Source organism: Engraulis encrasicolus, chromosome 6 (genome assembly GCF_034702125.1).
Source record: "Engraulis encrasicolus isolate BLACKSEA-1 chromosome 6, IST_EnEncr_1.0, whole genome shotgun sequence".
Lineage (NCBI taxonomy): Eukaryota > Metazoa > Chordata > Actinopteri > Clupeiformes > Engraulidae > Engraulis > Engraulis encrasicolus.
Window position 1 is genome coordinate 529,144 of NC_085862.1, and position 17,474 is coordinate 546,617.

The window sequence follows — 17,474 nt, forward strand, 5'->3', positions numbered from 1 at the left end:
GATGGCGGCGGCCATGTTTGTTGGCTACAGGAGTAAGGGGATGATGGCGGCGGCCATGTTTGTAGGCTACAGGAGTAAGGGGATGATGGCGGCGGCCATGTTGCTACAGGAGTAAGGGGATGATGGCGGCGGCCATGTTTGTTGGCTACAGCAGTAAGGGGATGATGGCGGCGGCCATGTTTGTTGGCTACAGCAGTAAGGGGATGATGGCGGCGGCCATGTTTGTTGGCTACAGCAGTAAGGGGATGATGGCGGCGGCCATGTTGCTACAGGAGTAAGGGGATGATGGCGGCGGCCATGTTGCTACAGGAGTAAGGGGATGATGGCGGCGGCCATGTTGCTACAGCAGTAAGGGGATGATGGCGGTGCGCAGCTCGGGGTAGTCGGGGAAGAGCTGCACGTAGGTCCTGTGCTTCATACGCGCCCAGATGACCATCTGCACCAAGCCCAAGATGGAGGCCAACGCAGCTGAGTACAGGAGGAGGAGAGAGGAGAGGGGAGGAGGTGGAGAGAGGAGAGGGGGAGAGGGGGAGAGAGGAGAGGGGAGGAGAGGGGGAGAAGAGGGGAAAGGAGAGAGGAGAGATGAGAGGGAGAGGAGAGAGGAGGAGAGGGAGGTGGGGAGAGGAGAGGAGAGGAGAGGAGAGAGGAGAGGGGAGGTGGATGGAGACGGAGGAGAGGGAGGAGAGGAGGAGGACGAGGAGGAGGAGCGAGGAGAGGAGGAGAGGGGAGAGGAGAGGGGAGGAGAGAGGAGAGGGGAGGAGAGGAGAGGAGAGGAGGGGGGAAAGGAGAGAGGGGAGGAGAGAAGAGAAGGGAGGAAAGGAGAGGAGAGGAGGAGAGAGGAGAGGAGAGAGGAGGAGAGGAGAGGGGAGAGGAGAGGGGGGAGATGAGGAGTGAGAGGGGAGGAGGAGGAGAGGAAAAGGAGAAGAGAGAGAGAAAGGAAGGAGAAAAGAGAAGGAACGAAGAAGAGAGGAGAGGAGAGGAGATGAGAGGGGAGGAGAGGAGAGGAGAGGGGTGAGGGGAGGAGAGAGGAGAGGAGGGGAGGGGAGAGGAGAGGGCAGGAGAGGAGAGGAGAGGAGAGGAAAGGAGAGGGGGTGAGGAGAGGGAGGTGGGTAGAGGAGAGGAGAGGAGGGGAGGGGAGGGGAGAGGAGAGGAGCAGAAGAGAGGAGAGGAGAGGGCAGGAGAGGAGAGGAAAGGAGAGGGGGTGAGGAGAGAGAGGTGGGTAGAGGAGAGGAGAGGAGAGGAGGAGAGGAGAGGAGTGAGGAGAGGAGAGGAAAGGAGGAGAGAGGAGAGGGGAGGAGGAGAGGAGGAGAGAGGAGGAGAGGGGAGAGGAGAGAGGAGAGGGGAGGAGGAGAAGAAAGGAGAAGAGAGGAAAGAAGAGGAGAGGGGAAAGGAGAGGAGAGGAGGGTGAAGAGAGGAGAGGAGAGGGAGGTGGGGAGAGGAGAGGAGAGGAGAGCAGAGGAGAGGAGAGGAGGAGAGGAGAGGAGAGGAGAGGAGAGGAGAGGAGAGGAGAGCAGAGGGGGGAGGGGGGTGAAGAAAGGAGAGGAGAGGAAGGTGGAGAGAGGAGAGGAGAAAAGAGGGGAAAGGAGAGGAGGAGGTGGGGAGAGGAGAGGAGAGGAGAAGAGGAGAGGGGAGGAGAGGAAAGGAGAAGAGAGGAAAGAAGAGGAGAGGAGAGGGAGGTGGGGAGAGGAGAGGGAGGGGAGGAGAGTGTTGGTGGGGTGGGGTGGGGTGAAGGAGAGGGGTCAAGAAGGGAGTAGAGACAGAGGAAACACTGTTATAACCTTATTTGTCTGATTTTTTTCATAAAGTAAACTATTGATTGCGGTGCACCTCACACGGTATGCGTTTACACACTGTGAGCTATCTGTATCTACATTATCTTGGTCTTTAGGTTATTTTGAGCTGATTTGATCAAATTTGTGGTTAATGGGTTTACAGCTCTGCTTAAAAGGCATTAACGGCCATCCGGGTACTTTGCTCATAAATTTGCGTTACGCCCCTTCATGGGTGAAAACAAACCGAATGTCTCATCAACTTACATGCTACATCGGCTTGTCTAAATGAAAATGAACAAGAACATGAACAAGAATGTCCATGCTTCAGCCACGGCTGTTTGGCTCTATTATTTGAACAGCCGGCAACACAACACGTTTTCGGCATGTTGCGCGTGAACAACGCTAGACTACAGGTCCGTATCTTTCGGTTATTAAACCCAAACATCATTAATTGACTTGCATGGGCTGTTTTCTCCCACAAAAGGGCGTAACGCACATGGAAAACGTCACGCAGTTCATGAGTACACCTGGAGGACACCTGGCCTCTAGTGGACAGCGTTATGGCCTCTAGAGAACAGCGTTATGGCCTCTAGTGAACAGCACACCTGGCCTCTAGTGAACAACTATGGGTTCGAACGTTCAAGCTATCCCGCTATTTTGATTGGTTCTGGGCTGGTCACATGTTTTAAGGACGCCATTTCTGTTCCCCACTAATATTATTACATTATTATTATCACAAACTGTTGTGCATATGGCTGGAGTGCAGGGCCGGGTCAGGAGAAAAAACAGCATGGTTTAACTCGTGACAGAAACGGATTTTAGGAGCATACCTGGTAAACACTGGGTCATTACGGCAAAGCTGACGCAAGCTCCCACCTGAAGAAGAAAGAAAAAAAGGAATCATAAGTTGTACAGGTAGGCTGCACATATAGTACCTCCAATCATGTATCAAATCAAATCAAATGTTTTCTTTCTACTGAAAGCAAAACAAATGTTTAATCAGTCATGATGAGGCAATACAAGTAGTCAGATACTGAGCAAATATTTATAGGCTGTTTTCTGTATCAGTCTGTATCAGTCTTGCAATGTTTTGAAGTGCTTTTATTAAATTTAACATTCATTTGCTCCCGAAATATCCATGGAAGTAATTGAAACTTAAAAAAATTGCTGGATCGATTCTGGAACTTGCCGGATCGATTCTGGATCGTCCATGCCCCGCATTGGATTGCATCGCCGAATTGATCATTGTTGACACCACTATATACTGACCTCATGTGTGTAGTATGGATACTGACCTCGTACGTGTAGTTCGGGCAGGAGACGAAGAAGAAGAGCCAGGTGAAAGGGTTGTTTGTTGGGTACGGAATCCCAGCTGGCATGGCCTCTGCCAATATACAATAAACACTCATGAGAGATTTCATTCATGTTAAATTATTAACTAGAGTCTCCTATTTACTAGAAAAGTGCTCAGAGAGCGCACCTCCGCCTTCTGGTGAACAGAAACACACGGTGCACCGAGAACGAACCAGCAAAAGAACACACAACAAACTCAGACGATCAAATAACCTCCTTGGTGGAGGTAATAATGTAACCATAATGTCTCTTTATATGATTGTTTTTCAGAGCTGAGTGTGTATTTAATGGCATATTAACTCATTGGCTGCCAGCCATTTTCATAAAAGAGTACATCGGAGTGCCAGAGATTTTTCAGCATTTTGGGCGTTTTTTGGAGGCTCACAGAAAATTGAGTTCTGTGTCTATGTCAACACTATACCTATCAAAACACAGATTAGACGCTCATCTGTCATCAGAAAAAAAACGGTGTCTCTCTACCCCTTTCCGTTCTTTCATAATCATCTGTTGAAATTAAGTGGAATTCGCCAAAATGCTGCTTTCTAGCCAAAAAGCTGAGAAAACGCCATTTGAAGTAGAACTATAACTGCAAACGTTTTTGCCCATAATGGCATCGTCCTAACAACTCCAAACCTATCAGATGCTATTACAGAGTCTTCTGTCATCTGTAGCCTGAACAAAAGATCGTTTGTATGACCTTTTCAACCTAATATACTGAAATATAACGGGGGTGGACTCGAAAACAAGGGTGTTTTGGTTTAGTTGCTGGCGCGCAGAATGGATCATGACAGCAGGTGCCCCTAACTCCGGGAACTCCCTCCCTCTCCCTCTCCCTCTGATTGTGCTCTCTCTCTCCCCTCGTTGGAGAAAGAATCACAGCTGGTTTATTTCCTCATAGTACCGTGTTGTGTCTTGTGGGAGAGGGAGGCAGGTAGGCAGGCAGCTCCGCTTAGCGTAGCTTACTGCAGCTTCTTTGGCAGAGCGGACAATTTGCAGATTGATGAGTACTGTCATCATGGTTCTGCTATAGTGATCTTGTCATATATTGTTCAATGAATTTTCTTTTGATGAAGTACTGATCACATATCCAACATTTCACAAGCCGATTGGAGTGGTGAAGGCTAGCTGGTCTGAGGCTAAGTGCAATGCTTTCTCATGTGAGCTGAAAGCATCTGACCAGACACAAAGTCTACTCTGTTCCAAGAATCTGCAACACCCCCTGTCTTGTTTGATGATACAGTAAGCTGATCATACTATACAGGAGTCCGTTTCTCGATTCTTGCCTTTGCTAACCGTCTTAAGTCGGTCTTGAGTTGGTCGTAAGTTGCTCTTGAGTTGGTCTTAAGTTGGTCTTAAGTTGGTCTTTAGTTGGTCTTTAGACGCAAGAACAACTTAAGAATAACTTAAGAACAACTTAAGAACAACTTAAGACCAACTCAAGACCTTGGTTACAACGTTGGTCTTAAGAACGAACAAAATGGCTAAAGTCGTTAGCAAAGGCACTGTCGAGAAACGACCCCCAGATCCATAAATATAACTGTACAATGAGTAAAAATAGTTGACTTACCAAGGATCCTTTATTTAGGCTTAGTTGTAAGTTGTTAGCGATTTCGTGCTAGCTAGCTAGCGTAGCAAACTTTATAGCCAAACATTTCCCAACTGAGGTGACACATCACCACTAGTCCCGTGCATTCTCCTGTTAGATGATATTTTATAAGCATCATCCTGATGTTGTGTAGACTGATCACATTATCCAAAATGAAAGGTTGCCACACAGATCATCTTATGGTGTATTTTTGGAAAGCTAGGTACAATGCCTTCTAGCTAGATAGCAACAGGGGGTTGTATTTTGGTCATGAGAGGAAGGGTTTTTTTGGTCAGGCTCTGACACTAAAATCAGTAGCCTACCTGTGTTATAATCAGAGGGCAAGAAAGTAGACTACTGTCACAGGTGCTTTACTTTCAAAAATGATTTTGCTATGCTACTTTTGAGATTATATTATAATAATAAAAAAGGGGTGTTTTTGTCTTGACATGTCCTCTTGTATTGAACTAAAGCCCTTCCTTGACTGTTCCTAAGGACACTTCTGCCACCTACAGGAACAGTTAGAAAATGCCTAGAGGCTTGAAATTTATACAGAAGATAGGTCAGACCGTCCTCGAGGCCTGGCTGTAAAAAAACGCAATTATCGGCGAACGACGTCGAAGGCAGGGGGCGTCACTATTCGAAATGACGTCATAGCGACGTCGAAGGCAGCCAATGAGTTAATCACCTTTACACTTAGTCGTGTTCATATGGGTCTATTACAGTTTTTCTCAATTGGTTTTGCACATTTCTCACAACAGAATAATGATTCTCAAAAGTCTTTGTTCAATTGTGACTTCCTGGTGTTACCTGTGCACATGGTCAAATCAGTTTCTCATTGTTTTCGGCATATAGCAAATGCTCTCGTCCATCATGCCATGGCTGTGTACAATTCTCAGTGATTTCGTACATTATCAATTGCTTTTGTCATATCACTCAAAAAGCTTTGTCACAGAATGCATGAAACTATCTCAATCTTATCTGATCAATATAATATAAAACTGAATTTACAACATTTCCCATCCAATCTAAACAACATTTCGCTTCAGAAAAGATCCTCAAGAGTGTACTATTCAATTGACAACATGAGAAATTGATTTGACTAGCTTGTCCATACACTATGACACAATGACTAACCATTCTGCTGGCGCTGATACGTTCATTGACACAAAAACTTGATTTTTGAAAGACAAATAAGGGTTTTGAGCAAGAGACTCGGTTTCGCAGGTTATCCACCATGTTTTGCCATTTGTTAAAGATGTTTTGAGAATGAATATTATGTTTTGCAAATTGCGAGAGAGATTTGAGAAATATACAAAACCGATTGAGAAATACTGTAATCTATTAATAATGTAAGTATATTATGTGGTGCTTGTTGTGTGGGTGTGTGGGTGTGTATTTAATGGCATAATAATCTGTCAATGATGTGTGTGCTGCTTGTTGTGTGGATGTGTATGTAATGCCATATTAATGTGTATTGAGTGTTAATCACCTTTACACTTGATGCTTGTGTGGATGTGTATGTAATGGCATATTCATGTGTATTGAGTGTTAATCACCTTTACACTTGATGCTTGTGTGGATGTGTATGTAATGGCATATTCATGTGTATTGAGTGTTAATCACCTTTACACTTGATGCTTGTGTGGATGTGTATGTAATGGCATATTCATGTGTATTGAGTGTTAATCACCTTTACACTTGATGCTTGTGTGGATGTGTATGTAATGGCATATTCATGTGTATTGAGTGTTAATCACCTTTACACTTGATGCTTGTGTGGATGTGTATGTAATGGCATATTCATGTGTATTGAGTATTAATCACCTTTACACTTGATGCTGTTCAACACCAGATGTGTGGAGAAGCTGCCGATCTCACATATCTAGCAGAGCAAAACAAAACATAACAAGTGCAGTCTAATAAGTAGAGATGTACAGGATCCAAGATCCGGTTCCGGATCCGGCAGGATAATAGGGTTTTTCAGACTATCCGGATCCGGCAGGATCTTAAGCAGTGGATCCGGTATCCGGCAGGATCCTAAAAATCAGGATCTGGAGTATCTCTACTAATAAGCATTATTATATTTTTAATCAGCCTGCGGCATGAATAGGGATATGGATGAGATTGAGATTATCAGGTGTGGCATATTACCAAACACATCTATATATAACACTACATGGCATCTTACCACAGATATATACACACATTAAATATTACCATAAACACAGATATTTACATGTACTACATCTTACCATAAAGACAGATATACACATACAGTATACTACATCTTACCATAAAGACAGTATACTACATCTTACCATAAAGACAGCCAGGGCACAGATCCACTGCAGCTGTCCGTACGCTGTGGGAGGAAACATCGAAGTCACACAATAAATTAAATATATAATTAAGGATAATGATGAATAAATATTAATGGTAATAAAATTACTGTCTCAAATGAAAACATGGGCTTGATATTTGTTCATTAATACGTCTAAGAGCGTTATTTACTGTATGCCAAATGGTAGAGTAGAGTAAAGTAGAGTAGATAGAGTACAGTAGAGTGCTTTTATTAATCCCAAGGGAAATTAAGGTGTCTGACAGCTAACATCAATCCAGAAATACAAAACTTGAAATGTACTTAAATAAATACCTAATACACATGATTACACACTGCAGTAAAGATGCACATCATGAATGTTCACTCACATGGTGTTGTGTAGAGCGGGTGGTTGGTGTAGTGGGCTTGCCTGTAGTGTAGTGTTATGATGTAGTAGGCTTGCCTGTAGTGTAGTGTTATGATGTAGTAGGCTTGACTGTAGTGTAGTGTTATGTAGGCTACTGTGTGCTAAATGCTAACTCACATGGTGTTGTGTAGAGCGGGTGGTTGATGTAATAGGCTTGTCTGTAGTGTAGTGTTATGTAGGCTACTGTATGCTAAATGCTAAATGCTAACTCACATGGTGTTGTGTAGAGCGGGTGGTTGATGTAGTAGGCTTGACTATAGTGTAGTGTTGTGTAGCCTACTGTATGCTAAATGCTAACTGTATGCTAAACTGTACTGTAGTGTAGTGTTATGTAGGCTACTGTATGCTAAATGCTAACTGTATGCTAAACTGTACTGTAGTGTAGTGTTATGTAGGCTACTGTATGCTAAATGCTAACTCACATGGTGTTGTGTAGAGCGGGTGGTTGATGTAATAAGCTTGCCATGCCGTCAGGCCACAGTAATAGAAACAGTTCTGCAGAAGACAAAACACACTTAACACACTGAGGTACCACACTGCTATAATACACTGCTAGTTAACACACTGCTATAATACACTGCTAGTTAACACACTGCTATAACACACTGCTAGTTAATACACTGCTATAATACACTGCTATAACACGCTACTAGTTAACACACTGAGGTAACACACTGCTAGTTAATACACTGCTATAATACACTGCTATAATACACTGCTAGTTACCACACTGCTATAATACACTGAGTTAATCCTTGGTTCCCATACGTAGGCTATCAGCTGAGGTCTTTACTAATCTATGAAGGCTTCATCATCATCATCATCATCATCATCATCATCATCATCATCACCATCGTCTTGTGTTCTACTGGTAAACAATGTTGACATCACTGCTAATTTCCACATGTCAACAAATGTTTGAATGCTTTGCCTGGACATACGCTAGTCGCTTCAATCGCTCGTATCGCTCTTGCTGCACAGAAGCGATTCTCTGTCGCTTCCATCGCATCGCAGCTGGTCTATTTGTCCGGTGTCACACACCAGAGCTATGCACACACACACACACACACACACACACACACACACTAACACATACCAGAGCTATGCTTCGCAGGGACAGGGTGGTGTGGGAGAAGTGGTAGAGGAAGACGGTCTCCAGCAGCTTCTTGGTGTAGTGGAAGGTGTGGCAAACACCCGCCAACCTGCAAAACACACAGATATCATTAATTTATCAGATATCATTAATTAATGAGAAATTATCATGTGGCATACACCTGCCAACCTGCAAAACAACACACAGATATCATTAATTTATCAGATATCATTAATTAATGAGAAATTATCATGTGGCATACACCCACCAACCTGCAAAACACACATGAGAAATTATCATGTGGCATACACCCACCAACCTGCACAACAACACAACACAACAACACAGATATCATTAAACACCCGCCAACAACTGCACAACAACACAGATGACAAATTATCATGTTAATCTACACAACAACACAGATATCATTAAACACCCGCCAACAACTGCACAACAACACAACACAACAACACAGATATCATTAAACACCCGCCAACAACTGCACAACAACACAACACAACAACACAACTATCATTAAACACCAGCCAACCTGCAAAACAACACAACACAACAAAACATATATCATTAAACACCTGCCAACAACTGCACAACAACACAGATGACAAATTATCATGTTAATCTACACAACAACACAGATATCATTAAACACCCGCCAACAACTGCACAACAACACAACACAACAACACAGATATCATTAAACACCCGCCAACAACTGCACAACAACACAACACAACAACACAGATATCATTAAACACCCGCCAACCTGCACAACAACACAACACAACAACACAGATATCATTAAACACCTGCCAACAACTGCACAACAACACAACAACACAGATATCATTAAACACCCGCCAACCTGCAAAACAACACATGAGAAATTATCATGTGGCATACACCCGCCAACCTGCACAACAACACAACTATCATTAAACACCCGCCAACCTGCAAAACAACACAACTATCATTAAACACCCGCCAACCTGCAAAACAACACAACACAACAAAACATATATCATTAAACACCTGCCAACAACTGCGCAATAACACAGATGACAAATTATCATGTTAATCTGCAGAACAACACAACTATCATTAAACACCCACAACCTGCAAAAAACACAGATGACAAATGATCATGTTAACCTGCAAAACAACACAACTATCTTACAAACAAAATCAACAGTTACATATTTAGGTTTAACACTGGATCAGACTTTGACTGGTCATTCAATTGCAGAGAAGCTATTGTATAAAAGTGCTTCTAAATTGAAATTTTTGTACCGTAACACAAGGCAATTAGATTTTAAAGTTAAAAAACTTCTTGTGTCAGCGCTTGTGCAGTGCCATTTTGACTATGCCTGTTCAGCATGGTACAGTGGCCTGACAGTGAAAATAAAAAATAAAATGCAGGTTATGCAGAACAACATGATCCGTTTTATATTAGGTAAACCATCTAGGTATCATGTTACTTCAAATGATTTTAAGATAGTGGACTATCTGCCTGTGAAATTAAGGGTTGAACAGCTAAAACTGAATCACATGTTTAACATTATTAATGGGATAGCCCCTAAGTACTTGGGATCCCAGATTGTAATGGTGCATACTCAACATGCCCATGGAACAAGAGCAAGTGTTCGCTCCTGTAAGGTACCAGCATCAAAAAGCACAGCTCGCAGCTCTTTCTTTTATACAGGGATTATGCTATGGAATAGCCTTCCACTAAATATTAAAATGGCAGAAACAAAAAGGTGTTTTAAACAAAGAGTTAGAGTATTTTTGTGGAATAAAGTGGAGAACTAGGTGACGTAGGAATGTGATGGCATATGTGTATGTGATATCTGTTACATGTTTTTGTTATGTCTTGTCCTCTTCCATCAGGGACCATGTTGGAAATAAGTGTTTACACTTTTACATGTTATCCCTTGGATACCTTTTTGTCTTCCTATATCCATAAATAAACCAAACCAAACCAAAACCAATCTTTAAACACACGCCAACCTGCAAAACAACACGTGACAAATGATCATGTTAACCTGCAAAACAACACAACTATCATTTAACACCCGCCAACCTGCAAACAACACACATTACAAATTATCATGTTAACCTGCAAATCAACACAGGTGTAGCATACACCCGCCAACCTGCAAGAACAACACAGATTTGAAATGATGAAATAGTCAACAACTACCAACAATATCCAAGGCAAAACAAGACCCAAACTCCCATACATTTATACTGTACAGGAGCATGTGTGTGTGCGCGCATGCATGTTATTTTATTTACATTTATACTGTACATGAGCATGGAAACAATGTCTGGATTTATGGAAAAGATTTTGACAATTGAGAGTGTTCTCCGTAAACTGACACTTTGTGTATACGTAGGATACAGCTCCAAGTGGAGTTCAATGGAGCACTTGGCAATTTCTAATGAAGTCAGATGTCTTAGCTGGAACCTACTTGACCACTCTGTATTGGTTGAGGGTGTATCCATATTTATAACACCTACTGTATTGGCTGATTGTGTATCCATAGTATACTAATAATACCTACTGTATTGGCTGAGGGTGTAGTATACTGATTATACCTACTTGACCACTGAGGGTGTGTATCCATATTGATAATACCTACGTACTTGACTACTCTGTATTGGCTGAGGGTGTATCCATATTTATAACACCTACTGTATTGGCTGATTGTGTATCCATAGTATACTGGTAATACCTACTGTATTGGCTGATTGTGTATCCATAACACCTACTTGACTACTCTGCATTGGCTGAGGGTGTATATCCATTATACATACTTGACTACTCTGTATTGGCTGAGGGTGTATCCATAATACATACTTGACTACTCTGTATTGGCTGAGGGTGTGTATCCATATCCATAATACATACTTGACTACTCTGTATTGGCTGAGGGTGTGTATCCATATCCATAATACCTACTTGACTACTCTGTATTGGCTGAGGGTGTATCCGTACTCGTCTCCGTAGATGAAGGGAAGGCGGTAGAGGAAGAGGAGGTAGATGAAGAGAGGGCCAACGCTCTGAGCCAGAAACACCTGAGATGAGGAGGAGAGGAAGAACACATGAGGGACTGATGGATTGATTGATTGATTGCTTAGTTGATTGATTGATTGATTGATTGATTGATTGATTGGTTGATTGATTGATTGATTGATTGATTGGTTGATTGATTGGTTAATTAGTTGATTGACTGATAGATAGATAGATAGATAGATAGATAGATAGATAGATAGATAGATAGATAGATAGATAGATAGATAGATAGATAGATAGATAGATAGATAGATAGATAGATAGATTGATTGATTGATTGATTGATTGATTGATTGATTGATTGATTGGTAGGTAGATAGATAGATAGATAGATAGATAGATAGATAGATAGATAGATAGATAGATAGATAGATAGATAGATAGATAGATAGATAGATAGATAGATAGATAGATAGATAGATTTAATTGATTGATTGATTGATTAGTTGATTGACTGTTTGATTGATTGGTTAGTAGATAGATAGATAGATAGATAGATAGATAGATAGATAGATAGATAGATAGATAGATAGATAGATAGATAGATAGATAGATAGATAGATAGATAGATGTATTGTTTAGCTGATTGATTGATTGATTGATTGATTGATTGATTGATTGATTGATTGATTGATTGATTGATTGATTGATTGATTGATTGCCAGGGGCAAGTTTTCTCACCATAGCCCACCCCAGCTGGGGTCCCATGTCCTGCAGGTACAGTTTGGCAGTGGTCCCCACTGGAAGGTCCTCCAGCACCTCATAGTCCCCCAGGGGGCGCCCATCTGACATCACAAAACATACATCAGGAATTACACACCAGGAGGACATGAGGATGTATAGGCATGCAAGGATGCATTAGTCACATCATGCACACCAGGAGGACATGAGGATGTATAGGCATGCAAGGATGCATTAGTCACATCATGCACAGAGATGCTGTGAAAGTAGAACATACAGTGAACGTGTAGTGAACTCTACTGCCCCCATGCTGCGCAGTTTGGAACGACAATCACCAACGTCACTGTATGTACTACTCTTTGTGTATAAACAATAAAATAACGATGACAATATTCTAACAACAGTACCTCTGCGTAGCTTCAGCGCTTGTCTGGACGGGTAAAGCTTGGGATCTGCAACACACAAATGACTTTTCTCTTAAATATAAATTAATTAAGTTACTGTTTCCCCCTCATAGCCAATAACAATAGATTTGAGGAACAGTGTTACCACATGTGTCTGATCAAATCCCGCCCAAAATGTTCTCTAAATTAATCGCCAAAATGCTTTAAAGGGACACTGCAGGTACTGCAACTGCTGCTCATTGAAAGTGGGCTGCCTACAGCCAAATTTGATATTTACATGAAAGTTTACTAAGTAATAAACACATATTTTCTAGTATGGTCCAAGTACAGTCATTTTTGCAGCTAAAAATGGCTATTTTTGGAAATTCAAAATGGCGGACCATGGAGAAGATCCCCCTTTTCATGTATGAAAAGTGCAATTTTCCCAGTCATAATGAATACTAACAATTTGATGCTGGTGGTAAGTATTCATGAAAAAGGTAACATTAGTGAATGGGCAGCATGAATTCTGGAAATAAACAACTAAAATTCCGCCCAAATTCAACAAATTACATTGACTTCTATGGGCTCAAAACGTCTGAAAAAAAAAGCCAAATGACCAATTTTTCCTGTTTTTTACCCTCAGACGCTCATCCCAAGTAGCCCGCCCAATCTGGCAACACTGTTGAGGAATGATATACAGTGAGGCCCGATATAACACACAAAAATACAAACATAGGACAGACATTACAAAATAAGAAACAAAAACATTTTACCAAGAAGACTAATATCATATAAGCATTCCGCAATGTTTTAATGAATGCTATTTGTAGGCTAATAAAACAGATGAAAAAGAAATCAGTGGAAAATAATAAAAAATAGACTTTATAAGATTATCTAGATTTACTTCTAGAATATCAGGAAATAATCACTGCAAAAAAAGAAAGCATAGCAAGCTTATTTTTCTAGTTTCAAGTAAAAACATCTAGTCAACCTAAATTGATGTAAAAAAAAAAAAAAAAAAAAAAAAGTAAATGTAAAAAAATAAGTGGTGCCACTTATCTAGTTCATGCCTGAGTATCTTTACAACTGATAAATTTGTGTCTATGGAAACTCAATTTTGAATTGTGGGCACAAATAAAGAAGTAATGTGTGCGTGCGTGTGTGTGTGTGTGTGTGTGTGTGTATATCAGAGGTACTTACTGTGTTTGTGAATGAGACTTTTGAGTTCAGCAACAGTTGCAGACGGATCCACCTAGCAGGGAAATAATGAATGCCATTCATGACACACACACACACACTCACACACACTCACACACGTACGCCCGCACGCACACACAGGCACACACACACTCACTCACTCACACATGCACACACGCATGCACGCACACACACGCACGCACGCACACACATGCGTGCGTGCACGCCCGCACGCACACACACAAACTAACAGGCATGAGCGCACACACACACGCACACACACACGCATACACACAGGTACACACACACACACACCAATCCCCTCCTCCCCACCCTACAGTATTGTTGCAAGAGCATAGCTGTAAACTCTCCATGTTCACACACTGCAGAAACTGAATACAATTTTCAATTAGATTATTATTATTATTATTTTATTATTTATTTCACACCAAAATCTTACTCTAAAATGCTCATAGGCTTAATCTATGCTCATTTATTCACAGGATGAGTTTTTAAAGAGGCCTTTGTCTTAAGCTTTTTATAGGCATGGTAACACTTTATAATAATGGATGCAAAAAAGAATTATAAAGACTTAATAAATAATTAACTATTGATGAACAAAGCATTAACAAATGTGTGTAAATGACTAGGTTATGTTAACAAATGTTTGTAAATGACTAGGAAATGTTATATTAATATCTTATATTTATCAAACACTGTTATAAGGTATGTAAAATCTTGTATATATTATTTGTAGATATTTTATAAAGCATTAATAAAATTAGTTACTGATAAAAACATTTGTTAATGTTTCGTTCATCATTAGTAAATTATTTAAGTCTTGTAGACATTATCATAAAGTGTTACCGATCCATTTACTTTTAGCAATTACTTTTAGGTTAGTACTCATTTTATTTTAAACTTTTTTCACTTTTAACATTCTTGATATACTGTATAAAGCATTTGCAGATGTCGCAAGTTGTGACTACATAATACATTAAAGGGACACTGTGCAGGAAATGGTCGAAAAGGGTACTGCAACTATGCTGCTCATTGAAACTGGGCTGCCAACTGCCAAATTTGATCTTTACATGAAAGTTTACTGAGTACTAAACACATTTTTACTAGTATGTTCCAAGTAGAGTCATTTTTGCAGCTAAAAATGGCTATTTTTGGAAATTCAAAATGGCGGACCATGGAGAAGATCCCCCTTTTCATGTAAGAAAAGTGCAATTTTTCCAGTCATAATGAATACTTGTAATTTGATGCTGGTGGTAAGTAGTCATGAAAAAGGTAAAATTAGTGAATGGGCAGCATGAATTCTGGAAATAAACAACTAAAAATCTCACACAGTGTCCCTTTAACTCTCTAGTTGTAACATAAGGACAGCAGCCTCTTAAGTGATAACGTGTCACTTTTATGGCCAACATAGATGTCGTGCTAAAGACATGAGCAGTGGCTAAAATAAAACTGGATTTTGTTTTCCTTTTCAAAGAAGCCTGGTTGCAAAACAAGCAAGCAATATCTGTGTGTGTGTGTGCATGTGTCTGTGTGTGTGTGTGTATGTGCGTGTGCGTGTGTGTGTGTGTGTGTGTGTGTGTGTGTGAGCGTGAGTGATTGAGTGTGTGTGAGTGAGTGACTGACTGACTGAGTGAGTGAGTGTGAGTGGGTGAGTGAGTGAGTGAGTGAGTGAGACAGAGAGAGAGAGAGAGAGAGAGAGAGAGAGAGAGTGAGAGAGAGTGTGTGTGTATGTGTATGTGCATGTGCATGTGCATGTGCATGCAGTGCTGTAGTCTACGTAGAACGCGGGTATACGGAGTATACCCACTTCTAAATTTCAGGGATTTCAGTATACCCACTTAAAATTGATTGATCCATTCTTTTGAATAGCACAAATATATACAGTATACCCACTTCAAAAAATGCTCAAATATACAGTATACCCACCACAGAAAAGTAGACTACACCACTGTGTGCATGCGTGCGGTGCGTGTGTGTGTGTGTGTGTGTGTGTGTGTGTGTGTGTGTGTGTGTGTGTGTGTGTGTGTGTTCGGCCATTGTTTTCTCACCTTGTCCAGAAAGCACAGCTGTCTCCTGGTCCAGGTAGAACCCCCCCCCCCCCCAAACACACACACACATACCACACACACACACACCTTACACACACACACACACACACACACACACACACACACACACACACACACACACACACACACACACACACACACACACACACACACACACACACACACACTCTCTCTCACCTTGTCCAGAAAGCACAGCTGTCTCCTGGTCCATGCGTCCCGCACCTCCACCTCAAAGAAAACATAGCTGTTATCTCTCCTCTCGCCCGCCTTCAGGCCGTGCTTACAGCGAGCCTTGATGAACTGGGCTACCGTGAACAGGTTCTTAAGGTCCATGACGATACACACACACTCTCCAATCAACACTTGATGAACTGGGCTACGGTGAAGAGGTTCTTAAGGTCCATGACGATATCAACTCCAGAGATACACACACACACTCCAGAGATACACACACACTCTCCAGAGATACACACACTCCAGAGATGAACTCCAGAGATACACACACACTCTCCAGAGATACACACACACACACTCCAGAGATACACACACTCTCCAACTAACACTTGATGAACTGGGCTACGATGAACAGGTTCTTAAGGTCCATGATGAACTCCAGAGATAAGGAGACTCCGGTATTCGGCCGCTCTGGGTGTGTGTGTGTGTGCGCTGTGTGTGTGTGTGTGTGTGTGTGTGTGTGTGTGTGTGTGTGTGTGTGTGTGTGTGTGTGTGTGTGTGTGTGTGTGTGTGTGTGTGTGTGTGTGTGTGTGTGTATGTGTGTATGTGTGTGTGTGTCTGCTAGATTGTCTCGGCCGGTGTGTGTGTGTGTGTGTGTGTGAGAGAGAGAGCTCCAGTGGCCAGTGGTTCTTCCAGAGGAGTCTTCCCAGGGTGTCAGAGCCCTGGAGTCGCTCAGCTGGCTGGCTAGTGCCCCCCCCCCCCCCCACCCCACCCCCACCACCACCCGCTTGGGGCTTTCTTTGGGGGCAGAAGTAATCAGTTATCAGTAATCAGTAAGCTGCCACTGGCCCCCACTCCGATACTCCTCTCAGGTGTTTGAGTAACTGCCCCCCCCCCCACTCCGATACTCCTCTCAGGTGTTTGAGTAACTGGCTCAGGCGTTTGCTCTAGTATGTTGCTCGGTATGCACCCCATGAGCTCACAGTTAGATCATCTTCGGCCGCCGGTTATGTGTGTGTGTGTGTGTGTGTGAGAGAGAGAGAGAGTGAGAGAGAGAGAGAGAGAGAGAGAGTGTGTGCGTGCGTGTGTAGGTGTGTGTGTATGTGTGTGTGTGTGTGTGTGTGTGTGTGTGTGTGTGTGTGTGTGTGTGTGTGTGTTTCACTGCTAGATCGTCTTCGGCCGCTGGGTGTTGTAATGCTATTTGATTTCAGCCACTTTGCATTTGGACTTTGTGTCTATTTTCAGCCCCACTGAGTGTGTGTGAGAGAGAGTGTGAGTGTGAGTGTGTGTGTGTGT

At 42.1% G+C, this 17,474-nt stretch overlaps 1 protein-coding gene across 1 annotated transcript; it reads right to left on the reverse strand.

Annotated features, from left to right (window-relative positions):
* On the reverse strand, positions 1-16,441 carry LOC134450501 (very-long-chain enoyl-CoA reductase-like). Its single transcript, XM_063200343.1, has 12 exons — positions 16,182-16,441; positions 13,918-13,969; positions 12,739-12,783; positions 12,332-12,435; positions 11,537-11,652; positions 8,557-8,662; positions 7,883-7,955; positions 7,032-7,075; positions 6,538-6,595; positions 3,068-3,156; positions 2,603-2,648; positions 1-468 (listed from the first exon to the last, which is right to left on the reverse strand). The coding sequence occupies exons 1-12, from the start codon at positions 16,335-16,337 to the stop codon at positions 341-343; spliced, it is 1,017 nt and encodes a 338-aa protein (XP_063056413.1). The 5' UTR covers positions 16,338-16,441; the 3' UTR covers positions 1-340.
* Positions 16,442-17,474: the final 1,033 nt, after the last annotated feature.

What these genes read in the sequence shown, in the direction of transcription:
- LOC134450501 (XM_063200343.1), bottom strand. Translation starts at nt 16,337, where the DNA reads ATGGACCTTAAGAACCTGTTCACGGTAGCCCAGTTCATCAAGGCTCGC. An exon ending in GCCCGAACTACACGTACGAG is followed by an intron (nt 2,649 to 3,067) that starts GTCAGTATCCAT and finishes TTTCTTCTTCAG; the next exon opens with GTGGGAGCTTGCGTCAGCTT. An exon ending in AATGACCCAGTGTTTACCAG is followed by an intron (nt 469 to 2,602) that starts GTATGCTCCTAA and finishes TCCTGTACTCAG; the next exon opens with CTGCGTTGGCCTCCATCTTG.